This window comes from Lachnellula hyalina, assembly GCF_007821495.1.
Source record: "Lachnellula hyalina strain CBS 185.66 chromosome Unknown contig00023, whole genome shotgun sequence".
NCBI classification, from domain to species: Eukaryota; Fungi; Ascomycota; class Leotiomycetes; order Helotiales; family Lachnaceae; genus Lachnellula; species Lachnellula hyalina.
Window position 1 is genome coordinate 20918 of NW_022157137.1, and position 26065 is coordinate 46982.

General features: G+C 48.2%; 6 protein-coding genes across 6 annotated transcripts; 3 read left to right on the forward strand and 3 right to left on the reverse strand.

Annotated features, from left to right (window-relative positions):
- Nucleotides 1-282: 282 nt before the first annotated feature.
- RBG2 (Ribosome-interacting GTPase) lies at nucleotides 283-1747 on the reverse strand (the record flags this gene model as incomplete). Its single annotated transcript, XM_031147207.1, has 2 exons — nucleotides 283-1477; nucleotides 1719-1747. The coding sequence occupies 2 exons, from the start codon at nucleotides 1745-1747 to the stop codon at nucleotides 283-285; spliced, it is 1224 nt and encodes a 407-aa protein (XP_031007803.1).
- Nucleotides 1748-2016: 269 nt separating this feature from the next.
- Nucleotides 2017-6625, reverse strand: pol1 (DNA polymerase alpha catalytic subunit; the record flags this gene model as incomplete). The annotated part of the gene is made up of 6 exons (XM_031147208.1): nucleotides 2017-2159; nucleotides 2209-3766; nucleotides 3817-5108; nucleotides 5155-6121; nucleotides 6173-6276; nucleotides 6328-6625. The coding sequence occupies 6 exons, from the start codon at nucleotides 6623-6625 to the stop codon at nucleotides 2017-2019; spliced, it is 4362 nt and encodes a 1453-aa protein (XP_031007802.1).
- A 370-nt stretch (nucleotides 6626-6995) lies between these two features.
- Nucleotides 6996-9338, forward strand: ppr2 (Pentatricopeptide repeat-containing protein, mitochondrial; the record flags this gene model as incomplete). The annotated part of the gene is made up of 2 exons (XM_031147209.1): nucleotides 6996-7544; nucleotides 7596-9338. 2 exons carry the CDS (start codon nucleotides 6996-6998, stop codon nucleotides 9336-9338), a joined length of 2292 nt encoding a protein of 763 aa, XP_031007805.1.
- A 3824-nt stretch (nucleotides 9339-13162) lies between these two features.
- On the forward strand, nucleotides 13163-14363 carry LHYA1_G002233 (putative RNA-binding protein; the record flags this gene model as incomplete). Its single annotated transcript, XM_031147210.1, has 4 exons — nucleotides 13163-13226; nucleotides 13285-13424; nucleotides 13482-13958; nucleotides 14010-14363. The coding sequence occupies 4 exons, from the start codon at nucleotides 13163-13165 to the stop codon at nucleotides 14361-14363; spliced, it is 1035 nt and encodes a 344-aa protein (XP_031007804.1).
- Nucleotides 14364-15450: 1087 nt separating this feature from the next.
- Nucleotides 15451-18351, reverse strand: YAK1 (Dual specificity protein kinase; the record flags this gene model as incomplete). The annotated part of the gene is made up of 5 exons (XM_031147211.1): nucleotides 15451-16280; nucleotides 16332-17076; nucleotides 17129-17288; nucleotides 17351-17550; nucleotides 17608-18351. The coding sequence occupies 5 exons, from the start codon at nucleotides 18349-18351 to the stop codon at nucleotides 15451-15453; spliced, it is 2679 nt and encodes an 892-aa protein (XP_031007835.1).
- A 1633-nt stretch (nucleotides 18352-19984) lies between these two features.
- RAD26 (DNA repair and recombination protein) lies at nucleotides 19985-23638 on the forward strand (the record flags this gene model as incomplete). Its single annotated transcript, XM_031147212.1, has 1 exon — nucleotides 19985-23638. One exon carries the CDS (start codon nucleotides 19985-19987, stop codon nucleotides 23636-23638), a length of 3654 nt encoding a protein of 1217 aa, XP_031007834.1.
- Between the last annotated feature and the right edge of the window lie 2427 nt (nucleotides 23639-26065).

The window sequence follows — 26065 nt, forward strand, 5'->3', positions numbered from 1 at the left end:
CCAAGAGGTATACTTAGGAGATATGGGACGGAGGCTTTTACACTCTGATCCTCGTTGGTTCGGTGGGTATTTGGCTATGATGGAGCGCTTGGACATGAACGCTGGCGACTCTTTGGTTGTATGACATGGAGGATAATGGCGTTTTTGGTATACATGCGTTGATTATCATCAAGATCACTGTCTCGCAAAGGGCGTTGATAGACAAATGACAAGAACTTTCTACGGCTTTTCGGCTTCATTGGGTCTGTGAATGTGATGCTTCAATTCGCTCGAATACCTCTTCTAAGCTCTCCAATTACTCACTATTGATACGACATCCTCATCCGCCACCACATGTCCCAAACCCACCCTCTGGGGCACATGTCTAGCACTCGCCCCCCAAACTAACGCATACTTAAACGTATCCTTCAAACTCCTATGAATCTGATCACAAACATCCTCAATCGAGCTCTTATTCCTTACAATCAGCGCCTCGCTGAAATCTGGATCCACTCCTTTCCGCTTCGTATAAATCCTAATCAGTCTCAACTCTCTCCAACATCTCTCCACTACGTCCTGAATACCTAGATCCAGTTCACAGCTCATGACAACCGTATGATCTTCCCGCGCCAACTTGTCTAGAAAGTCGAGGGATACAGAGTCGATCTTGTTGTAGACGTACAAGCACTTTATGTACTTCCTGTGATCTTTCATGATGACATCGATAAAGTCATCAACGGTCACATTCTCATCCCGCACCAGAACCTCGCAGTTCAAGATCTTGTAGTCGCGCAAGATGTTGTACACCATTTTCTGGTCGATGTTCTTGGGTGGTGTCTGGAAGGTGATTTTCATGCCGCCGGCTGTTTTGGGCTTCAGGTAGATATTCCTATTCTCATCCTCATCAGCATTTCCATTTCCTTCAAGCTCACTAAAACCTGCAAACACGCAGGGAATACAGCCAACGGGAATAAATACGTACGGCGGTTCCCTATTCAACCTAATCCCCACAGCCTCCAACTCAGCCTCCAACAACGCCCTCTGCTCCGCCTTCTTCGACGCATCCAAGATCATCAAGATCAAATCACTCGTCTTCGCCGCACTGATAACCTGCCTCCCCCTCCCCTTCCCCTCCGCAGCGCCCTCGATAATCCCCGGCAAATCCAAGATCTGGATCTCCGCACCGCCATACTCAAGCACCCCGGGAATCGCCGTAAGCGTCGTGAAGGAGTACGCCGCCACTTCTGATTTCGTCTTGGTGATTTTCGATAGGAAGGTCGATTTTCCTACGGACGGGAAGCCGACGAGCGCAATGCGTGCGTCGCCTGATTTCGAGACGTCGAAGCCAGCGCCGCCGCCACCGCCGGCTCCGGGGCCGGGTTCGAGGAGTTGGGCGCGGTAGCGGGCGAGTTTACTGGGTGGGTTGTTAATGAGGAATCTGATGGGAAGAGCGGAAGTGACGAATGAACGAACCCTTTCAAGAGACCGAGATGGTATTCTGGTTGATATGATATTAGTCCTGGTCACGTGGTCTATGATTGAAGACTCTGTGCGTACCGGTTGCCTTGTTCTCTAAGAGCGAGTTAGTAAATGTTATTTTAATAACGAGCTTTTTTGATGTGATATTCTGGTGAGGGGGTAGCACTCACTCTGCGTCCTCCGCATCTCATCCTCGATCCTGTTTATCGCATGAGCTCATCATATTCATATTCCAGCGCCCGAATTTTATCATGACTTACTCCTTGATCTTCTCCGTGATGTTCACCATCTTTGCGGTATTTCAAATGGCAAAATAAATATTCAGCACTCGCAAAAGGATTCGTCGACTTAAAGAGTTTTGGATAGCATACACTTTCAGAAATCGTCTTCACGTGTGCGGTGAATGGCCGCAAATTTCATCACGCTAACCTGTTCGGGTAAGTTTTCCAACGACATCTCACTCGAGACAGAATGATGAATTATCGAAGCTCGTTCCATTCATGATGATATCCTATATACGCCAGAAGCCATTGACCAAACTCCGCTCAATATCATTACTTAAACTGCTGTGAATCCCAATCTCCCAAACAAACTGTCCATCGCAACCCATTGTCTGCCACACTTATCAAGATACTTTTCCACAACACTCTTCAGAGTGTTGAACTTTACACGATTATGCTCAGCAAGAGCCATGACTTTTTCTATGCTTTAGTTAGCTTTGGTCCTTGCAGAAGCGAAGGATGTGCTTACCTTTATCTGTACCCTTAGCAGCAATCTTAGCCTTATCTACATCGAATAGAGATGCAAAGTACAGAAGCTGATTGTAAATCATCTTTTCCGTATACTCGTACCGCATCCTCCCCAAACATCCATGACCAAGTCCCTTAGGGCCCAAGCATCGGTGACCATAGACGCTCATCTGTCTTGTCCGATTACCGCAAGCCTGATCATCACAGACCATCCAGCCTTCGTAGTACTTGCTCGTCTGCTGGCGGATTTCATGCTCAAGCTGCGCCAAAACTGATATGTTTGACAAGGTATGTCCGCAACGGCAGGTGAGCCCAGATGGAGAGCATATTTCCATACTTTCAACAAGCCCCTCGAAGCCAAAAGCTCCTTTGCATTTTCTGCAGTGAAGGGTCAGGCGAGAAGCGTCCTTGAAGCGGACCACATCTTCAATCTGACTTTCCAGAGGATGGATCTCAGTCTCGTTGCCGCCATTCGAGTTGGTGTTAGTGATGGCGTACTTCCGGGCATCAAGCCCAAGGCAATCCGCGAGACGCACGGTATCAGTACCGGAAATATTTGCGCAAAGACGTTCAACTGGGGGGAAGATCTGTTTGTACAAGTACCATTCAACATCCGGCTTCAAACCCGAATCTGCTTTAGCAACATCTTGAGGCGTGTATGAACGCTTTGCGGCATTGTCAGACGTACTCTTGCCGTCCCCAGTAACGATATACGCAATGACATCGTCTTTTCGCACATTTTTGCCTCTTGAAATTTCACGCAAAGCAACCTGAACCTGCGGCATCCCATCTGCGTTGGGATAATCTTTGGGTGCCTTTCCAAGCTTTGTGTAGATCGTGTATTTGTGGGTCGGTACAGCGTTCTCGCGCATCTGAGTCGATATTTCCCGGAGATACTCGTGGATCCGGGTAATCACAACATCCGATTCATCACCAGAGAGGATTTCGTTCAATAACTTCGAGGAAACCTCCTTGGACAGGTTGCAGTATTCTCGACGCTTCATGTCAAGACCCTTAACTTCCATCTTGTCCACGTATTTGCCATCGATCTGGACCAGGTTGATTGCAGCATACTTTTTCTTCGCCTGTAGTAGAATGCGCCTGAATACATTATCGATATCGATTTCCAGAAGCTTGTACCGGTCATTGACAGCCTTTTTGAATTCGTGCCCGACTTTCATCGCATCCTCAACATTGTCTACGTTGGCATTGATCATGACGGAATCGGTATCACCATAAATAACTTGGAGAGAATTGCTTTCGGCCAGATCTTTGGTACTTCGCAGAATCTCACGACCTTTGTATGTGGTGAGGACAGCAAGTGGCCTGGCGTAGAATCTGGATTTCGTGTACCCAAGGCAACCGTACATGGAGTTGGCAGTCAGCTTAAGAGCGAGTTGCTTGATATCCCAAGTTGCCAGTTCCTCCGTGGTGGCATTTTTGGCCTTCATTAGACTCTTGACCTCTCTTCTACGGCTAACCAAGGTAGCAATAAGCCTGGGTAAGACACCGAGATCTTGATCTGAGGGGACTTCGGGTACCTGCTCCTCATCGTCGGACTATGATAAATTAGTCCCTGTCTCATATTTGAGAGGCGCGGCAGACTTACTAATTTTGTTCTATCAACTGTGGTAAAGCAGATATTGAACTCCTGAATGATGCTCGGGTATAGCGAATTGAAGTCCATTACTAACACGAATTTGTCGTAGAGCCCCTTTTCCGGCTCAAAAACAAGACCACCCTTGTACTTGTCTTTCTTTTTGACATCTCCAGTCTCCTCATCCAACTTCTCTTCCTCAACTTGCTGCTTGCCCTTCCAGACAGCCTTGTCGGGACAGATGTATTTCTTAGCGTGAAACTCGTGAAGCAGAATGTACTCATTTCGCTCTGCTCGGGTACCAGTGAGAGTCCTTGCCCAAGAATTACCAGCCAGATTAGTGAGGACTTTTGTCAGAGGGAGCATTTGGACTTTCAGCGCTAGGGCGGCAATATAGAAAGTATCAACTTCACAATGACTGACGTAGTCCATCAATCCCTCCTTTGTAGAGGCCCAGGTCTTGAGTGCCGTTTCGTTATCGAGCTCCCGCCGACTTGTACCAGGAAGATAGATACTACACATCTCTGTGAGGCTCCAAGACGTGCATTTCGTCATGGCAGACTTTCCCATATCGTTTGCTAGGTCGCACAAAAGTCGTCCTGAGAGTAGAGACCGCTCAGCGAAGAAATTGCCCCCCATCTTCCCCATAGAACTTGGCCACTGAGTACGTCTCATTCGGCCTATGCGAGACCACTGTGGCGTCTTTTTGGCTTGGAGTCTGCTCAACAAAATGCTAAAATCGACACCTTCAAGCTGATGGCCAACGAGTACGTCGGGATCGACCATATTCAGCTGTGATAGAAACATACTCAGAATGTCTTGTTCATTCTTCACGAGTCTGACTAGGCCCTTTGCTCGTTTTTTCACCTCCGCATCAAAACCAATGGGGAAGCTCGCGTTGACAGGACGTATGACGGTGAAAGTGCGGCTTGGAAGCTTTTCGGGAGGCGTTGTGTCAGTCAGGGAGATATCAGGGTAAATTCGGGCGCTTATGCCGAGAATCTCCTGTTTGTTGTCCTTCACGTTGAGAACGGTTCTCAAAGCGATACTCATCATAGTCAATGGTGGAGCCTCGCCGCTCTCGGACTCACTCATGGGAGTAACAAGGTTGGGTTTCGAGACTTGGACCTCCAACTTGCAGTGAGATGCGTTGTTCAGCACTCCAAATTCAGCATTCTCGATTCGGAGCCAACATGGTCCCATGATATTCTTCCACAGGACAAATTGTTCGAAAAGTGGTGTGTTTGTACCGAAAACATGAGAGAAGGTTGATCCAGTATGATTGTCGGGCTGAAGTTGGGGTTCTAAGACAGTTAAAAAGGTGAAAAATATAAATACCAGGAAACTTACTGGAATAAGGGTAAAGGAGCTTCAGGTACTCGCCCTCCTTTGGAATATCGGGAAGTTCAAATGCATATTTCCTTGTGCAAGGTTTGATTTTGTGCATTCCAACCTTCATTTTCCCCATCAATTCGTCGACTTCTTCATACACATCCTTCATATCAATTTCCTCACTAGTGTCTCGTCCATGCCGTTGGCGATATTGTCGGGGGAGGAAAAGGAGCTTTCTTAAAATGTTATCCACTTTCACAAAGCAACTGACATAGGTTCCAGTCTTCTTGTTATGGACCTTTCCAAAGAGGCATAAGCTTCCGTTGATTTCGATGTAATCCGTCCAGAACATCCGAAGACTGCCATCTTCTTCGATGGCATCGTTGTGATCAAGTTTTCCGAAGGAAGTCGTCTCGCTGGCCTGACTGCTGTTCACAACATTCAGCTTCTCTGTAACATCATTCCAAGCCGATGCATCAACGTGTTGAGCTGAAGGTCTGGCGGGAGAAGAGCTGGCGGGAGACGGGTATGTCTCCTTCTTCTTAATCTTTGGCACAGGCCTCGTCCCAGACATATTAACACTCGTAGTCACAATACCATCAGCTTGAGCGACCTCCATCATATCCTCCTCTTCGTCATCCTCCACTTTGACGTTGGCATGGGATTTCCGCTCCACGGCTTTCGCAATTGGTGACGATGGCTGAGGGTTATTCATGGGTAAGTCATCGTCCATATTCATCATAAAGTCATCATCACCATAGTCTTGGTCAACGGGTGGCGTTGCTGGCGCCCTGCTATCCGTCACCTTTGTCCTTTTGGACACATGGTGGACACGATCTTCAACAGAGGGCGACAGTGCTCGAGGTTTACGCTTGTCTTGTTGTCGACTCGATCTCGAAGATTGGTGAACTGGTCGAGGTACATTGTTATCGACTTCTCCCAATAGACCAGCCAAAAAGTCGTCATCCTCTTTCGTTTTGACGGGCTAAATGAAGTCTCAGTAACTTAAATAGTGAACCTAAATTGAGTGATATACCTTTGCTTTTGGCTGAGGAGCAACATGACCTTTGGTGAAGTAGTTGCTAATCCCCTTGTCCATATTTTCCTTTTTTGTCTTTTCTTCTTCGCGTTTCCGTTTGGCTGAAGCGGTCAGAATAATTGAGGGCAAAGTCTTGAAGGTGTGCTACATACCCGCTTTACCAGACTTGCCCATAACAGGTAGCTCTTCTTCGCTTTCGGTGTCGTACCCAGGTCGCTTTGAATCCCACTCCTCGCGTCCGTCATCAGCGTAGCCCTCGCCATTATCATCTATAACAAAGTCGTCTTGATTCAGACGCTCTCGTACAACTTTCTTATATCCATCTTCATCCACTTCCTCATACAAATCTTCTTCTTGGTGGACCTGGTAGCTGTCGAGACGCTTCTTCCCCGACTCGCGAAGAGCGCGTAGCTCCGCGAACTTATTTCGTGCTGCAGCGGCTTTCGACATTGTGTAAGGGCAATAGGAGTAGTATAGAAGTAGCGGAATCAATGTTCAAATTGACATTGAACTAGAAGAATCCGAAGTATGATGGTTCGAGGAGGTAGATGTAGTAAGTAAATACAAGTCAGGCGGTTGGGAAGTTCAAAAGTACTCCAAACGCGAGATGAACGGACCGACGCGAGAAAAGCAACGCGATTCGCGTACCCCTGTCTTCGGGCTAGGCTCCCTATACCTCCGTAATAATGCCTGTTCAGACGCTTGTACTGTTTCGGCTTGACTTCACTTTCAATCTCAAAAAAAGTTTCAAGCTTTCAGCGTCATCTACTTCTATCTCTATGGGCAGAAACACCAGCCATTTTTCTACCAGAAACCTGTCATGTTAGCTTGCGGTGCATGCAGGGAGCGCTGCTTGCAAGCGCTTGTTGGGACATCTATCATTTCGACTTCTCCTCGCCCGCTCATCGCTTCCACTCCCACCAAAGTACCCCTTACACAATGTTATTCACAGTCCAGAAACGTGGTGAACCGCCGGTCCAGGAGGCCTTCCGATATTTCCTCTGACCGAAGAAAGCATACCCCTTGGTTGACCGAGAAGACCCAGAAGAACCATTACGGCGGACATGCTGATGATTATGGAAGGAGACCAGCAATTGAGTATACGGGTGGCGTTCAGCTTCGGCGCAGAGATCGTAAGCTGGCAAATACTATGGGCAATGTCTTGGAGAAGCACCCGGCTTATGGAAATGATCCCCTGAAACTTGCCGAGTTTGTGCGGAAAGCGTTGAGGGGCGATGACTTCGATACTGCTGCAGCGGTCGTTCGAGCTGCCAGTAAACAGATCCAATGTACCGTCAGTTGGAATCATTTGATCGATTGGGAGATGACCAAAGGCAGGATGAACGCTGCTCTGAAAACATATAATGAGGTTCGTTGATTGAACCATTTCACTACTCGAGTTGCTCTAATTCCCGTCTAGATGAAGAAACGTGGACAAATTCCTGATTCGCATACTTTCACTATCATCATTAGGGGCTGCACCGAGCACAGAGACGTACAAGCTGCTCTGGGTAAAGTATTGGCGATATTTCAGAACATGCAGACCGATAAATCACCCGTCAAACCAAACACAATACATCTCAACGCCATCATAAAGATGTGTGCTCGTGCTCGGAATATGGACGCCATGTTTGGAATTGTGGCCCAGATGCCAGACAAAGGACCAGCGTCGCCAAATAATTTAACGTTCACCACAATCATCAACGCTCTGCGAATCGATGCAGCTGATGATACCAGAAAGGATTTGACCCCTATGCAAAAGAGACAGAATACCGAGGGGGCAATTCTCAACGCGAGGCATCTCTGGAAAGATATTATCCAACGTTGGCGCTCGGGGGGGTTCTGGATTGACGAGGAACTTGTCTGTGCCATGGGCCGTTTGATGCTTCTCGGCCAGAATCAGGATAGGGATGACATACTCTCATTGATTGAGCAGACAATGAATATTCCCCGCCAAGTCCCCCAATCAAACACTTCACAGCGAATGGAATCTGCGAGTCAGATGACTCAAGAGTCCGAAAATGCAAGAGCTGGGCCAAGAGGAACATCTGCAAACCCGGATGAAGACTCTGCTGCGTCATCATCAGACGCATTCATGGCTGTCACCCCTCCCAAATCATCTCCACCGGGGCAATCGGCAGGAGTGTACGCAAAGCCAGGACGGAACACATTATCACTCGTGCTATCGGCACTGTCCTTGATCAAAGCCAAAGAAGCTGCCGATAAATACTGGCAAATTTTCGTCTACAACAAAAAAGTTAAACCTGACGTCGAAAACTACCACGCCTACCTCCGCGTCCTACGCGTGTTCAGGGCAAGTTCTCAAACCATAGAGCTCCTTCAATCAATGCCTTACGGCGACATGCGTTCCTCAACCTTCCGCATAGCCATGGCTTCTTGCGAACGCGACAAGAGGAACCCCAACGCCTTCGCCAACGCCGGTAAGATACTCGACATAATGACCAACGCTCTCCAAGTCCCCGATATCCGCGTGCTAGCAACCTACCTCGATATCGCCACTTCCGCAGCCACCTCCTCAGACGGACTCACGCTCTCCCGCGTCGAACAAGGAAAGAAAATCATGCGTGCCCTCGAACGCCTCAGCCCCTCTTTCATCAACGTGAAATCCTTCTACCTATTCGGCGAACCGGAAAGAGATCAGAACCCCGCCGAACGGGCCGAGTATCGCGAATCCGTGCTCCTGCTGACCCGCCGCATGATTGCCGCCTACGGCATCATCATAGACAAAGAGCTCGTCGAGCGCTCACGGTTCCCTGACCTGCAGTCTCAGCGCTCCAAGCTTTCTGCTTTCGTAACGCGGCAAAAGGAGCAAGAGCAGCGGAGCTACATCAAGAAAGGCGACATCGAGGAACTGCCAGACCACCTTCTGCAATACGTGTATAGACACCGCTTAAATAAACGAATGGTGAACTCGCAACTTAGACCCGAACAGTGGCAGAGATTCAAGGAGAGGATGCAGCGAGAATATGACGCAGAGCTGAAACTTGCTGAAGCCGCGCAAGAGATGCAGGGGGAGTCAACTAATAGCCAGGAGTTGGAGGAGATTGCCGAGGAAGATCGACGGGCCGCCGAAGCTGTCGCCAAAGGTATCTTCGCGGAACCCAATGGAAAATCTGCCTCCAAACACAGGCATATCAGTTAAAGAACCATCACACGATGTCTTGTAATTTTATATAATACCCCACCAAAACCCCCTCTTTGCCTAGTATATTATTATCAAGTCTCTTCACAGGCGGATTAGGAAATATAGGTGAGACAAAATAATCATGCTTTGTCTTCTATTTATTATAAACTCATCCTTGGTGTTGACAGTGAAATGAACGGTTGGCCGATGCGTTCAGTCCATCAAGAGCTTCCGTCTCAACGCCTGATACACCTCAATGACGATAGAGATGTTAGTATTGTAATCACCCCGCATCCCTATTATCCCTTTCGTCCGCCCTCCCGACTTTTGATTGCTCACCTAGTGGAGGTCTTTGTTACAGTCCCGATCCATGGCAATTTACTCTTAAGCAATATCCATTTTCACATTCGACCACTCCAACTTATGTCCACTTCGCATTTCTTTCCAAGTCCTCTCCAAATGTAGAACTGACGTCGGTCTCGACATCGCTAAGGCTAGTAAAGACAAGCGTGGCCGGGCTCGGCGAGGACTCAAATCCAGTAGCAGCTTCACCATCCGAATATCTTAAAAGTTGATGCTGATGCTTCATAGGACTCTATACGTCGAGTCAGTATTGCCTGGTATGGTAAATTTCGGAAGCTGAAACCATGTTCCACGGAAGTTGAGACAAGAGAAGCGACTGGCTTGAACCCACTCCTAGAATGTTCGGACTAGGATGGCGACTTACCTGCTGTTTGGTGGGTCCCGGTCCTAATCTCTGAGGCATCAGACTATGAGCTTGGAAGATATTGACCAAACTTTCAAAATTTCCGCCGTCTTCCCTAGCCTTACGTGCTGCTTTTCCCACCATTCTGATATTCAAATCATCCAGCGTAATCGTTGATGGCTGCCCCTCTGAGACTTGTGGCTTCTGGAAAGGTTCAAGCGCCTCAAAGAGGGGGGTATATTCTGGCTTGGTTGACAATTTCGGTGCAGGTGTGAAGAGGCCGAAACCATCATAGGGTGGCTTTCCAGACTCGAGTGGTACATTCTCTTTTGAATCTGTTGAAAAAGATGAGCAGAAAGGTGATTGAAGGTTGAACCCTTTTAGCTCTTTTGGTCCACTGGAAGCTTCGCTTTCGGTTCTTAATTGATCTCTAAAGTCTGCAAACCTGAGCCCTGGGCCGAATATCGAGATTGAACACTCGCTCTGATTAGAACCAGACTGATCTTCATATCCTTCAAAAAAGTCATCTGATCCTTCATCCTGTCCTTGCCGGAACGTCAGGAACTCGGTCTCAGCATCATAGCTTGATCTTTCCCGGTAAGTTTGTTCCTCGTCCCAAACACTGGAGACCCTGCTGCTATGTTCCGAGTTCGTCAGGCATGATTGCATCAGAGAAGATCGGAGTGTTTCCGAATATGACCGGAGCTCGATTGAATCCTCAAGGATTTTATCAACAAAGGAAGCACGTCTTGAAATGCTATCTCTTGAAGGTATATGCTTCAATTTCATGAATCCCGTTGTCTAGTAAAAATCAGCATTTAATTCGATTTTCAAAGATGAGACGCGGCTTATTTGATGTCTCAAATTTAGAAAGACATTTTCCGCCTCGCAAAGTATGGGGGCTAAATCTTACATTTCTCATAATTTCTTTGCCACGCTTAATGGTCTCGCGATAAGCATCCATGTTCGTTACGAAGCTTGGGCACTCGGAAGGGCTGTGAGACTCTTCTACCATGTATTGTAAACTTTCATCTGATGTAAAAGTGGGTTGATAATATCGTGTCATCGTGCGAGCGACCTGGCTGGTCTCTTCTGGGGTTGTTTCCTTCTTGGTCTGTCCTTGACGAATTACCATGGTTGTCTCCTGGTTTGGAATGTTCTGTAATTTGAGCTCGGGCATGAATGGAGCGGCAGATGAATTCTTGACTATCTGGTATTTCTTTTCTCTAATTCGTGACCTGTGAGAGAAGTCGGAGTCGATGCCAATGTTGTTGGGATAGCAAACAGCCATAGTATGAGCACCATATGGATAGCCAGTATTCTGTTGGTGGTCTGGATGAACACAATATCGAATTGGCTCATGCGGGTCTAAATGTGTTATGCTATCGGTTGCGAACATTGAGTCATTATCTTCAAGAAAATATGTTTCTTGGACAGAGCAATCTGTCTTGTTCGGAGATAGAAATGGGGAAGAACGCAGATAGCTACTCTCGATGAGCAAATTGAGATAGGAATCTGGCGTTCTGGCATTATTCCTCTCTTCTTGTGCTGTAACCTTAGTTTCTTCTTCGCTGGATCCTCTGCTCTCGGTACAGGATATGTCGATACGAAACTTACAGCTCCTCGTTTGACTGTCAAATAAAATGGGATTACACTCTACCTCAGCAGCTGTGTCGGAGGCTGTGTCGGAGGCTGTGTCGCAATGTGCGGATTGGGCTTCACCGCTTGGGGTTTGATTTATGGCTAAAGAATGTTAGTATCGAGACATCACATTTAGGGAAGGAAACCAATGACGGGAATGACGTTGAATAAAAATCTTACACTCGGAAGCGACGTCTGGCCCTAAATCTTTGGCATCCTCAACATGAGTGGAAGGTATGAACCAGTTGTCAATTCCCTTGTCGTCTCGATCAAAAGTCTCCGAATCCAACTTAAAGATGACATTATCGTGTGACAGTCTTCGACTCGAAAGTTTAAAACTCCATGTAGACGATTTGCGGGTCAGAGGGCGAGCAAAGAGCTCGCCAAAGCTTCTTGGGCTCTTCAGTTGAGACGAAGACGCATCTTCTTGCCCAGTCAGTACTGTACTTTGAATGTGGGAGCAGCATCTTACCACCACATTCGTGCTTTTTTCTCAGCGGTGATGTCTTGAGCCAGTCTAGTGCACCTGTTTTGGGGTTCTCGTGGCCTTCTGTGCTGGCTGGGCCTGTCCGAGACGGTAAAGAGCCCCATATTGGAACAGGCTTTCTCCTGTCCGAAACTGGACTCGCTTTCTCGTCTCTGCGGAAGAGCTTCTTGGCTGAACCCCTGATTGATCTCATACTCAGGGGCTTCAGAGACCAGGTGGACCCAGTGATGCTAGACCCGGTGATGCTAGACCTGCTGGGAGAAGGCTGTGGTCTAGGCTTACGGCATGAGGTTGGGGTCTTTGGGGTGCTGTATATGCTGATGTGACGACTAGAAGTAGGAGTACGAGGACAATCGCCGAAATCGACGCTCGTCGAATGGGTGGTAGCCATACTGGTCGTGGATTTCTGCACAGTAGCGAAGGTTAGCCTGCGTTGTTACAGATGTAGATATCCGTGCTTAATTTTCAGCGAGATTGGGGGTTGGAGCAATGCATCCAATTCTGTCAATACATGGTGTCTGAGGAAAGCAGACGAGGCAAGTGTTATATAGAGACTCAGACTTAGACTTACCTATACCCAAAATTGCACCATCCTATGACTTGATGTAGTTGGGATGGATGATGGATGATGCGTAGTATATTTTGATTGAATGTGAAGAGTAAGAAGAGAGGAGACGAGATTGTTTTGTTTTGGAGTAAATGGTTGGCAACCGCGTCCCTCGTTATCCTCCTCGTGCCTTCCTCGCCAAAGAAAGGGGGCGGCAACACCCCTGTCAGCCCCAGCTTCGCGAAAATGCGCGCGAAAGTCAACTTCACCTTTATGCCACATCGCGTCCACTACCAACTCAACCGACCTCTTAACCCGCGGAGCATTCAATCGCAACACAATAATTGCATCTGCAGTTGATCCGACACATAATTACTGTTCTCCCACCCCTGTGGCAGAACGGAGCCGCTATCATTCCTCGACCTACTAACCCTTTCACAACTAACACAGCGCAACAAACAATGGCTCCGGGAAAGGGTGCAAAAAGCGCCGTTGCCAGTGATTTCAACGATATCATCAACGCCGGTAAGATGACGCCGAATAGAATGCGCAAAGGCTATATCAGCTGCTAATACTCCCGCAGATCGCCAACGCCGTAAGAATGAAGCTCTAGCCAAGGAAGTCTTTAGCAAGGGCCGCAGAGCCAGTGCGCCAGGGGCTGGTATAAGCAGTCGCAAGCCAAACGCGGTGCCATCACTTGCGAGCAGAATTGGTGTCGCAAAGGTATAATGCTTGCAGTGTACATGAATTTAAAAAGATGCGCCTCTGACATCTCTTCAGCGAACCGTTTCCACCTCTACGAAGAATACCTTCAAGCCACAACCGAGAGCAAACCCTCGACCTGCTGGGAACGTCGATGCAGAATGGACCCACGACCTCCACTCCCTAAACAACTCTTCAGCCTCTGGTCCTCCTCGTGGTCCAAGAGCATCTCGCCCGAATCGCAAGGACCAGCTCTACTCCGCGATCAACAGCTCAGCTTCTTCGCCTGCCCTCCATAGCCAATTCAACATTATTGGGACTTCGAAGCCAGTCGGAGGAATGTCTATTCGGGGATTAGCAGGACCATATATAGTCATGATCAAGAATCTTGCACTTGGTACTACGGTGGCAGATGTTGAAAGTGCGATTACACCAGTTGGGGGAGCCGTAGTGAGCTGCCAGCTGATCGCCGAGAGGCCGAAAGTCATTGCGGAAGTTGAGTTTGAGAACAAGGAGGGTGCAGATAATGTTGTAGACACACTCAACAACCAAAATGTAATGCCAATGGGTTTCTGGAGTCTTCAAAGCTAACTTGTATTTTACCAGGCCGACGGAAACATCCTCCACGTCTATCATAAAATTGGCGGCGCCCCAACAGGTCCCAAAAGCTCAAAGCAACTCGCCCCACTCGGCCCTCGAGCTGACGCAACCGCGGACGACACAAGATCAGGCCATGCTAGCTCAGAACGATACACCCCAAGAGATCGCGAGCGCAGCAGGCGGGAGGATATAATGGACGGTTCATACGGCTTCGACGATCGAATGGATACCGATGATCAAGCTCGAGGAAGCCTATATAGCGACAACCTGATTGGAAACCGTGGACGAGGACGTGCGAATAGCCGCGACAGGGGCCGTGGCGATGGGGGTTGTGGGAACGGAGGTCGTGGATACAGATGAGAAAAAGCGCCTAAGAGCAATGATACTTTACCTTCCCCATAACCGAAGCGTATACCCTCCATGCGCCTTTTAACGGGCCTTTTGGACCATTGCCCAAGTTCAGCCATGGAAGCCAGAAGACAGACAAGCAATCGATTCCCACTTGCATACGGAGGCGTTATGGATCTAGCCAACACGAGCGCTTGATTAATGAATTACTGTAAATGTATACGAGGCTAGATTTTCGAATATTATCTTGATGACCAACAAACCATATCTCCTGCATTCATTGAAAGAACATGACCAGAATTAGCCTTTCGGAAACTCTCTTAGCTAGTCAAAATAGCTTTTACGCTAATCTATAAATAAAGCAGCAAATGGCTTAGCTCGCTCTTGCCGTAATCATTCATCCTCTAGGGGAGGAGCAGGTTGAATGTCTACCATCAAAGAGCACGAGCAAACGGAAAACCTTGCTTGATCCGGAAAACACAGAAGCCGAAAAGTAAAACACACTTGATCGCAAAGTGCGACGTGGATGGAGCGTAATGAAATTCTATTTCCATCGAGCAATGTCGGATAGATCTCCTCCCCCAAAAAGTAGGTACCCCGAGGAGGAAGAAAGTGTTCCACTTGACCGAGTGCACAAGCAACAGGAACGGCAGACCCAAGAACATCGGCAACGAGCCAGCATATCACATCTCGATTACTCCTTCGAATGCATGCAAGTCTTTCTGTAAAGTACATAGGCCAATAATAGCCCCCAGCATCGCAAGTCCATCCATCGCCCTCTCCTTCCATACCACTTTGTTCGTCGTACGTGCTCGCTCGTGTATGAAAACTCTTGCCGTCCACTGACTCGCCCTTTACATTTTCTACACTAAGTTCAGTTCAGTTAATTTCCTTTCGCTTCCGTTCCCGCCTTCCATTCATGGGTATCATCATACGATCCTCCTGATAGAAATCCTAGCTCGAGCAATACATGTGCACGCGACCAATTTGATAGCACTTGCTCACATGTAAATAGATAGGAAGGTAGCCTGGTGAGCATGTAGAAAGGACGTCGATCGCAATGCCTGTCAAAGGCTGAGTGTTGGTGAGACATTGTGTATCAATGCCATTGGCTCTGTCCCATGAAACCTTCCTCAAGAGTGCGATCTTCCAGATTGCGGATGAAGTCGCGGTTGCTTCTCGGACCGCCCTGACCACCTTGCGCGGCTCTACTTCCTCGCCTCCGTGCGCTACCGGGGTTTCCGTCGGGAAGTCCGTCAGGAGGCGGTGGGTAGTATGCGGGACTGGGCTGGAGGCGGATGGGTTGGCTGGGATCAAGGTGGCTGGCGACTCTTTGAATAGTGACAGGTATACCGCCCTGTTGCACTTCCATGGTAGTAGCTCTTTGGCGACCCGATCTAATGTTGGCCTGCTGGTACAGGCTCTGCTGAGGGCCGGATCCATATTGAGCCTGCTGCATCTGAGCAGGTGGTTGTGGTTGTGGCATCATGCCCATTTGGTTATATGGTCCAGGTTGTTGGGAAGGATATGGTGGAGGGGCCCCTTGATGGTTGGCACTTGGAGAGTACATATTGTTGTACACTGGGGGCGCCTGAGGCTGAGCTGTCTGAGGGTACTGGCCATGCGGAACGCCACTCGCATATTGCTGCTGCTGTGCAATGGTGTGGGCCTGCACAGAGGCTGCCTGTGCGGCTGCAGCTGCTCGTTGCTTGCTCAAAGCTTCAGCTTGCTGCTGCTGTTGCGTTCCCGGAGCAGGTGATCGGTTCACGGAACTCGATTTGAGGTTCATCGGAGGCACGAAGGGTCCAGTGTATTTCTGTTGCGTGATAAATGGATGCAATTTTGCTTGTTGAGGTGACCACCGCTCCAATGGGTTGATGTTAAGCAGTCCGCGTACAAAATCGATAAATGCAACTCTGTTGTTCATTTCTAGGAAGCTGTTAGTCATCATGCTTCATCACAAGATTAAGTAAAACTCACCTCGATCGATCTCGCTCTGCTTCATGTTCTTCCTTGGCATCGCGTATGATCGAATTATATCTGGCAATTGTGTTGCCTGAAAATACTTCTTGCTAGGCTGCTCTTTCGTGCCGTGCTCTCGAGAGTATTGCTCCATGCTCTTGAGGTGATAGGTCCGCCTTCCGTAATCATCCACATCGTGCCTCTTCTCAAAGAACTCCCCGGATTGTTTGCCCATTTCAAGCATCCAATTGGGGGGGTTCCCAAGCATCTCCACTATGCGAGAAACTTGATTGTATTCCGAAGAACCTGGGAACAAGGGCAGACCCAGGAAAAGCTCGACGACGATACATCCTAATGACCACATGTCGATAGCTGACGAGTATGGTAGGCCAAGCAAGACCTCAGGAGATCTGTAAAATCTGGATTGGATATAGGTGTAGACTGTTTGCCGTTCATCGCAGGCTGATCCAAAATCAATGATCTTGATGATTGGGCTCTCGAGATTCTTCAATAATATGTTCTCCGGCTTCAAATCGCAATGGATCAGTCGAGCTTTGTTTAGCAAACTCAATCCGTTCAATAATTGTTGCGCAAACACTCGCACAAGCGTGGTGCTCAGTCCACGAAACTGGTTTTGCTTGATGAGCTCATACAAATTGACACTCAGCAGCTCAAATACCAAGCAAAGATGCTGACGATGGATGAAAGTGTCCTTGAGTCGAAGAAGATGGTGGTCATCGTTCTTATCGAGCTTTGTATTGAGCTGTAAAGATAGTTAGCGCCAACCCAGACCGAAGACGGGCGTATACACGTACCAAATCAAGTACCGAAACCTCCATCATGCTTTGGTTGAAGTATGCAGTCCTATTTTTGACAACTTTCACAGCAACGACCTCCTGAGTCTTCAAGTTCTGGCACTTTACGACTTGGCCAAAAGTGCCCTGTCCAAGGACATCGAGGATAAGGTACCGGTTCCTGAAAAATCGGTCAGTACTCCATATTGCCAGGTCAAAAGACATGTTAACCTCGAGACATACTTATGACCAGTCTCTTCAGACCCGAGAATGTCATTCACAAAAAGTATATAATCACTGTCTTCATTATCGACACCGTCATTCTTCACACCCTTGCTAGGTTTCGTTAGGACTCGGCGGGGATTTCGAGATGATTCGTATTTGAAGCTAGGGTTGCAAATGCGGTAGGTGGATGGTAAGTGGCTTGTGAGGGCTTGTAAAGGCTATAATTCAAATATCAGCTTCATTCAAGTCAAAAATAAATCCAGAACCTTGCGTACACTAATAAAACCCCCCTCAGGGTTAGCTCTTCGGAAAGCTGGTTGAGCATTGACTTTGGGCTGCAAATCAGTCACATCTCGAACTTTCCTGAATTCGGGAACGGGTCCTCTTCCAGGAGGGCCTGCTGATTGTGGAACCGGCCGGCGGGGTGATTTGGGGTCATTTCCAAACACAGCGTTCAGTTGAGCTGTCGCAGAGGACGGATAGCTCTCGTTGTTGGAAGGAAAAGGCGTAATCGGAGCTAGCTGCTGAGGTTGCTGGCGACTGTAATATGAGTTAGGAGATGTGTAGTTTCCAGATCGGGTGGGTGATTGTCGAGCCCCGTATTGGCCTTGCTGTTGCGCGCCATAAGGCGAACTTGGGGACAATGTCTCCATGGGGGAATATCTCTGAGCTGCAGCCGAGGGCTCTTGAGTAGATGTTCGACTGCCAGAAAGGTGCTGCTGGTGATGAGGTCGCATGGGGTACTTCATTCCACTATACGAATCTCCGGCATCCTGCATAGCCACATCCCCATTCCCGTCCCTCATTTGTGGAGTTGCAGTGGGGGAGGCCGCGACAGACTGAGAATGGGCGCCCATTCCACCTTGGTACTGCTCGTACATGAATCCGGCTGGAGGTGGAGGTTGGGCTTGCGGATGGCCGTTGTAATCTCGCGACATCGGGGGCTGGTTCGGCGGGGGGTTGCTATTGTATCTTCTCGAAGGACCGGCGGGGTCAGCGAAGTTCTGATACGGATCCATTGCGAAACCGATCAGGCGTTGCTCAAAACTGGCGGTGGGTGGAATTGAGATAGCTTCACAGGCAGGGCAGGGCCGAATAGGTTGGGCTGAGTTGGGTGTCTACAAAGCCAAGAGGGTCGGCCGCGGAGTCAAGCCACCGCACAGTAAATGGAGAGCGCTTTGCAGGAAACAAAAGGGCTCTTTGAGAGCAGAGGGTAGAGGCAGAAGATGCCCTAGAAGATGCAGTTGCGTGTCAACTCAGCATTGCGGGACGGTGAACACAAGTTGACGTAGAGATGCGATGTAGGTTAGAGTGCTGGCTGGCTGGCTGGCTGGTGCTGTGCTGTGCTGTGCTGCCGTGGAGAGCTGGTCCACCAACGGATTGGTTCTAGGTTTGGGTAACCTCCCTCTTAGGTCCTTTAGCGTGGGATGGAATGGTAAGGTAAGGTAGCCGAGTCCAGTGATTATCAAACTTTGATATCGAGCGAATGCTTGTAAAATCAAAAACGTATATCATATGACTGTGAGTTATGCTAGCCTCGAGTATAGTCTTTCAGAATGGGGATAAGAGTCATGGTCCAAGTATATCTTTATATATGTCGATGGTTTCAAGTCGAAGTCTTTAACCAGGCGCCTTTAGTGTTAGTAATATGCGGGCCTCTACGTATGTTTAGGGTTCATCACACATTAAATTAATTCGTGCATGACTCCCCTAGCTCGCGCTCGTTACGTGTTTAAGAAGCGCAGCAACTGTGGGCAGTACTGTACTCGAGTAAGGTATCTTCATCTTGCCGTCTTGGGCACGGGCACAAAGACCAATGTATTGATATTTCGAAAATCAGTATTTGTAGCCTCCAAAGGGATACCATGCATGTCAGCAGCCCGGTCCAATAATATAGCTCCGTCGAGTTGTGTGACTGTGATCAAATAATACTATACAATCCTACAGGTAAGTATACAAGTCTCATATGGGGTAGGCTTTGTTTGATTCTTTCAACTCTCTTCCTAGTACACTACGTTAGGTACGAATATAATCTGGGGATCGCTCCCGTCCGTGTACAAAAAGAAAAACTATCTATTGCTCTTAAGCCAGCCGCTATACGACAAAGGCTTTCTTTATACCTGAACGCCACAAATGCCGAGGATTAGTACTGTAATTGTTACTTCACCTAGGCAAACCGTTTTCCTAATTAAATGCTTCGCTACAAGGAGACAAATTCCATCTCATCTTCACTTTCACGTGAATGAAAGAGGTAAGGCTGTGAGTACCTTGGCATCGTCCAATCAACGCCAGCGGGACCCTTTACTCTACAGGGATTCAACTCGCATCTCGGAGCCTTCCCTTCCCTTTCTCATGACGCATTCGCCGACAAGATAATTTACTGATTCTTCTTTGAATCATCCAACGGCGCAAGTTAGAGCACTCTCTTAGGAGGTGCCTGTTCAGTCTCATCTATCTCTACGAGTTCTACGAGGAAGTTTAAACCTCTCATCTTTCCTGTATTCACATTTGCCACATAGTCTCACTTCTAGGTGCCGCCCTCCACTTTCAACATCACAACCCCTCCAAACATCTCAACATCTATACTTTCCTTGAACCTCTTCTACATGAATCCACTCCTTCAGTAAGCCTTCGCGGAATCTGCCGACTAGGATGGACTCCGAGAGCCTGAATCCAGTGGCCTCCGAGTCCGAGGCAGGTCCTTCATCTTCAAGTCCAGCTACCATGAATTTACAGGCAGACGCAACCAGCACCGTGGCAGAAGCTTCAGGTGCTGTGTCCGACATTCCCCTCCAAGAGAACGGCGGGGCTGCGAATCTGCTCGGGGAAGATGAAGCCAGTGCGCTCCAGGGTTTGACTGAGGATGTTCGAGATCAAGATGATCTGGAAAGAGACATTACGAATCAGGCCAACCTGGTCATGATCGAGCAAGAAGACGAAAGGGATCAGAAGCGAATCGACAAGGTCAAAGCCAACATCGAGAAGCTTGAAGGCCAAAAGCACACCCAACAGCGCAAGCTGAATGCCTCCTCGAACAACCCTCTTATGCGCAACAGATGTATGTCCGAAATCGCCCGTATCAATGCAGATATTACAACATTCAAGGAGGATATTGTGGACATACAGACTCGCATAGATGCGAGGCACCAGCACGATGAGGTTACAGAGAGTCAAGCAGATGCTGCTGGTGGTAATCATCGCATGCCAAACGAGACTCAGCGAGATTTCCTCATCCGGACCGGCAAAATCACACCATTTGCTCGGGCTGGTCCTGAAGGCTGGGCTGGTGGCGGTCTCACTGAAGTATTGATGAACGCAGAGGAAGATGCAACCGCAGATGGAGGCGACGAACCTATTGCTGAAGATGTGGAGCCCAGGTCTCACCAAAACCTTCGATTACCTGGATTTGCGGATACTCCCGAAAGTATTAGTAGTGCTCCTGAAGATGAGTTCTCTCTACGGCCTCGAAAGAAACGAAGACTCGAGAATGGTTCAGCTTCAACGAGATCGAATACTCGTCACGCTTCACCTGACGACGAGAGTGCTGATTTCGAGCCTGCGCTTTCAGACAATGATCTCGAGGATTTCATTGAGGAAGACGAGGATGATGAGCTTATGACTTCTCGAACTTCGAGGAAAAAGAAAACCACCAAGTCCACAGCGGAAGAAAAAGTAGACCTAGGTGCTATTGATGATGGTAATGAGCAGATGTATCAGGCAAGGCTATCCCGTTGGGTTGAGGCGAGAAGAGCAGCTCGACGTAGGAAGCTACAAGATAACGAAGCTACCGAGGAGGAACTTGCTGCTGAAGAGGCTGGCGAGGACGAGTGGTTCAAACCTTGTCCAGATGAACCTGATCATCAATTCGAAAATGGTATTAAACTTCCTGGAGATATCTACCCAGCGTTGTTTGACTATCAAAAAACCGGTGTTCAATGGCTTGGAGAACTCTACTCGCAGCAGGTTGGTGGAATTGTTGGTGATGAGATGGGTCTAGGAAAGACCATACAAATTATATCATTCCTGGCCGGACTCCATTACAGTAAGAAGCTAACGAAACCTATTATTGTTGTTGCTCCTGCCACGGTACTTCGGCAATGGGTCAATGAGTTCCATCGATGGTGGCCACCTCTGCGAGTCTCGATCCTTCACAGCTCTGGAAGTGGCATGCTGAACGTTGGTAGTGAGGATCGAATGGAAGAAGTGGAAGAGTTATACGGTTACAGCCAAAAGAAGCCAGCAAAATCATCAAAAGCGGTCAAGAACATTGTAGATCGAGTTGTAAAGCACGGACATGTCCTTGTTACTACATATGCTGGCCTGCAGACTTACTCCGATGTGCTCATTCCTGTTATTTGGGATTACGCTGTCCTTGATGAGGGACATAAGATTCGGAATCCAAACACAGCAATCACCATTTATTGCAAGGAACTGAGAACCGCAAATAGAGTCATCCTTTCTGGTACTCCGATGCAGAACAATCTGATCGAGCTCTGGTCTTTGTTCGACTTCGTCTTTCCTATGCGGCTTGGTACCCTTGTCAATTTCCGGCAGTCATTTGAAGTCCCAATCAGACTCGGTGGCTACGCCAATGCTACAAATCTGCAAGTTTTGACTGCGACTAAGTGTGCCGAGACACTCAAGGCTGCTATCAGTCCATATCTCTTGCAGCGACTCAAGGTTGATGTAGCTTCCGACCTTCCGAAGAAGAGCGAGCAAGTCTTGTTTTGCAAGCTCACGAAACCTCAGAGAGAAGCATATGAAATGTTTCTAGCCTCTGAAGAGATGAGCTCGATCATAAATCGTACGCGCCAGTCGCTGTATGGAATTGATATTCTACGCAAAATATGTAACCATCCAGATCTATTGGATAAGACAACAAGAGGCAAACCCGGCTACAAGTGGGGCAATCCAAACAAATCCGGAAAGATGCAAGTTGTGAAGGCTCTATTGGAAACGTGGAAACGTTTCGGACATAAGACCTTGCTCTTTAGTCAAGGCGTTCAAATGCTCGACATCATTGAAGATTTTATTAGAGGTCTTGACGGCTTCAACTATCTCCGTATGGACGGTGGTACAAATATCAAGGACAGACAAAGTCTTGTGGATCGCTTCAATAATGAGCCAGATCTTCACGTCTTCCTCCTTACTACAAAAGTTGGAGGTTTGGGAGTCAACCTGACTGGTGCCAACAGAGTCATCATTTTCGATCCAGACTGGAATCCATCAACCGATGTGCAGGCTCGTGAGCGAGCGTGGAGACTAGGCCAAAAGAAAGAAGTTACCATCTACCGTTTGATGACTGCGGGTACAATCGAGGAGAAAATATACCATCGACAGATCTTCAAGCAATTCCTTACAAACAAGATTCTGAAAGACCCAAAACAGCGTCAGACTTTTCAGATGAAGGACCTCTACGATCTGTTCACCCTTGGAAGCAACGATGATGGCACAACCGAGACTAGTGAAATGTTCAAAGGAACTGAAGTCCAATTCGACAAACCACCTGAACCCGCAGCTGCCGAAGACTACTCGGCATTAGGACAAGCAGGCGCTGCTTCTGCAGTGGAGAACGATGTGGTAACCCAAGAAGTCACTCAACTCAGTCCAGGAGCAGAAGCGCAAGGCGATTCTGAAACCGAAATCCGCGGTCTTGCAGGTGTTGCAAATCTCGAACAGTTTCGTGGTGACCCTTCAGAAAATAAACCAACTTCTGACGAGGCTAGACTAATGGAGGGTCTCTTCGCACGCTCCGGCGTCCACAGCGCGCTTGAGCACGACCAGATCATCAACGGCAAGAAGAAGATATCTGCTGACCGCAACATGCTAGAGCGCGAAGCAAAGAAAATAGCGGCTGAAGCAGCGGCCGAGCTACGCAAAGCTGGCGAAGTTGCAAGAGCGCAAGAACCTGGAACCGTGACATGGACTGGTGATTTCGGCTCTGCAGGAAGACCAGTGAACATTCGTAGAGGCGTGGGACCGAGCTCGGCTGGTATTCTCGCGGGATTGGCAAACCGACAGGGCATCTCGAATGCTGCGAGTGCGAGCAGTTCTCGATCTGGAACTCCTGGCGCTGGTGCTGGGCCTAAGGGAAAGGACTTCATGAAGTTGATCCAGACCTTTATCAGGAGACAAGGAGGTTCGGCGCCCAGTCAGGCACTTGTCAATCACTTCAATGCTATGTGCAGTAATCCTCAGCAGACGGCGGAATTCAAACATATGCTTGGCGAGATTGCTAGGCTTGAGAAGGGTGGTGGTAATAGCAGGATGAGAGGTCGATGGGTCTTGAAAGATGACTTTAAATGAGGATAGACGGGTTTTATAGATGCATTTCACGACGGCTCGAGGCACTGGGATACATAACAATGGTGTTCGAGGGTTACAAACCTATAAGGGCAGGTGGTTGTAAGTTAGACAGACTACCAGACATATAATACAAATTCAATTGATTGGTCTTTCAAAGCCAACTCCTTTCGGTTGGAACGTGCCATGATTGATGATATTTCAAGTGAAAGTTCCGAGATCTTTTACTCCAGTAGCACGCTTGATTCGCCAAATGCGCGCTAATTAGCCAGCGCTATCAGGCTGTGCATAAACATCACGGTTGTCTGTATCTGCTTCAGCACTTCACACTTCACACTTCACACTTCACACTTCACACTTCACACTTCACACTCTCCTCATTCACATAAGTAACTCTACCCGCCCATCCATCACAGAACCTCTCCTCCTTTAAAGCACTTTGCATCGTCGTCCTACAACGCAATTCCCAGCATTTCATTTCATACTCCTAAGATCACTTTTTGGTCTCCGGGCCCTTACACCACTCACTACTCATCACCTCCCCGTACCTAATCAATACCACACACCCCACAACACCAACCAATACGGGAACGATGGATGTGGAGGCATTGGTCTCGACGAGCATGACAGCTGTTCCGCTACAGCCTAAATCGGCGAAGAAAAGGAGGAAGTCGTCGCGGGCGAGGTTCACAATTGTTAAGAAAGTGAAGGCGCCGGGCTTTGATGCTTTTCAGGTAAGAATGGTTTTGTACAATTTGTTGGTCGGGTTTCGATCTGTGGTGTCTTTTATGCCTAGTGGGTAGTGGAAGAGTTCATGACTTCCTCGGTTGCCTGCTCTTGCTTTCTACGGAGAGTAATTCACGCCAAGGAGCTTTGAAAGTCGAGTTACAAATTGCACTTATACCCTCCCTCTGTGATGCTACATATTCAAACTTCTCACTAAACTTGGGGATTCGGGCTAATAGTCTCAAGATCACACAAAAAACACCAGAGGGATATGAAGAGACAAAAGTTGTTTCCCCCGAACATGGGATTCATGTATGTCAATTGACTTCTATCCTTCAGTAACTCCAGCTAACAAAAAGAACAGAGTCTAGAATGGGCCTTAGCAACAACATCGCAATCTTCTAGCTTCCTGAGACTTCCAAATGAAGTCAGGAATAGAATCTACGAGCTAGCCCTCCAGAACATATGCATCACACCTCGTAAAAGCGGAAAGAAGTTCATAAGCATAGGTCACAGCAACGTAAGCGACGAAATCAACGCATTCAACGCAATCAACATCAACCAGAACCTCTCCCTCGTCAGCCGCCAACTCTACGTTGACATAGTTGGCGGAGCTCTCCTCTACAAGTGTGCATCCTTCTCCTTCATATCCCACATGTTCATGATGAACTACCTCTCGGTCATCAACCCCGCACACAAAGCTGCAATCCGCGCCGTTGAAGTAAACGTGAGCCTCACCCGGCACAGCCCGTGTATCCCAACCCACCTGTTCAAAGTGCTCGCCACGTTGTCCAGCCTACAGTCTCTAAGAGTCATTCTCTACGTCGCACCCCTCCACTCCACAGGTTTGTGTGAGTCGGTTCTCGTCAATGGCCGTTGGTACCGGACGTTGGAGCAGCACATCATCGATAGGAACGCGAATGAGAAGCAGTGGGTGCGATTGAGAGGTAGTCCGTTGGTGTCTATAGATGTGGATCTCCAGAGCGCCGGGCCGATCTGGAAGGCGAATCCGAGGATGGTGGCTTTTAGGGACTTTGTTAGGGGGGTTGTTGGGGTGGACCGTTAATCATGACTACCTAGATTAGAACTAGCATCGGCAGGAAAAGGAGAGAGCGGAAATAAAGGATACAGGGAGAAGTATTTGGGGAAATGATGGCCGGTTCCCAGGTTGAGAAATCTGCGAATTTCTTTGCACGGTCGTTCATCTCGAGATATTCTCCGACCTTACAGAAGTCATTTCCACAGAAAATACAAGTAGCATTATCTAAAGATTACACTGTCTACAAATCAACCTTTCACCGTCTTACATGCCTCTTGTGCAGCACTATCAGAAACATTTCCCATATCCCGTTGTATATCGTTGATTTACACCCTATCAATCAAAGCCCCTCAAAAGAACCGCACTCTCCTTCGTGATTCGAGTTTGGTATCTCAGCACTACTCCCCCTTCTCCTCCCTGCCTGTCAACAAAAGTCCCACATGATTCTGACTTGTATCAGCCCGCCAAATTGTGATTACAGATGCGATGCTCCAGCTCCAAATCCGCAGCTAGTGTAGTGACTTTGATTCCCTGATCTCGAGGATCTGTGTAAGCTGTGACTGACTGCCTATAATCGCAGGACACGGATCTAGTAACTTGTATATAGTTATTGTGGAGAGCGCGTTCAAGAACGCGGGAAGGATCCGGAAGCAAGGAAGGAAGCA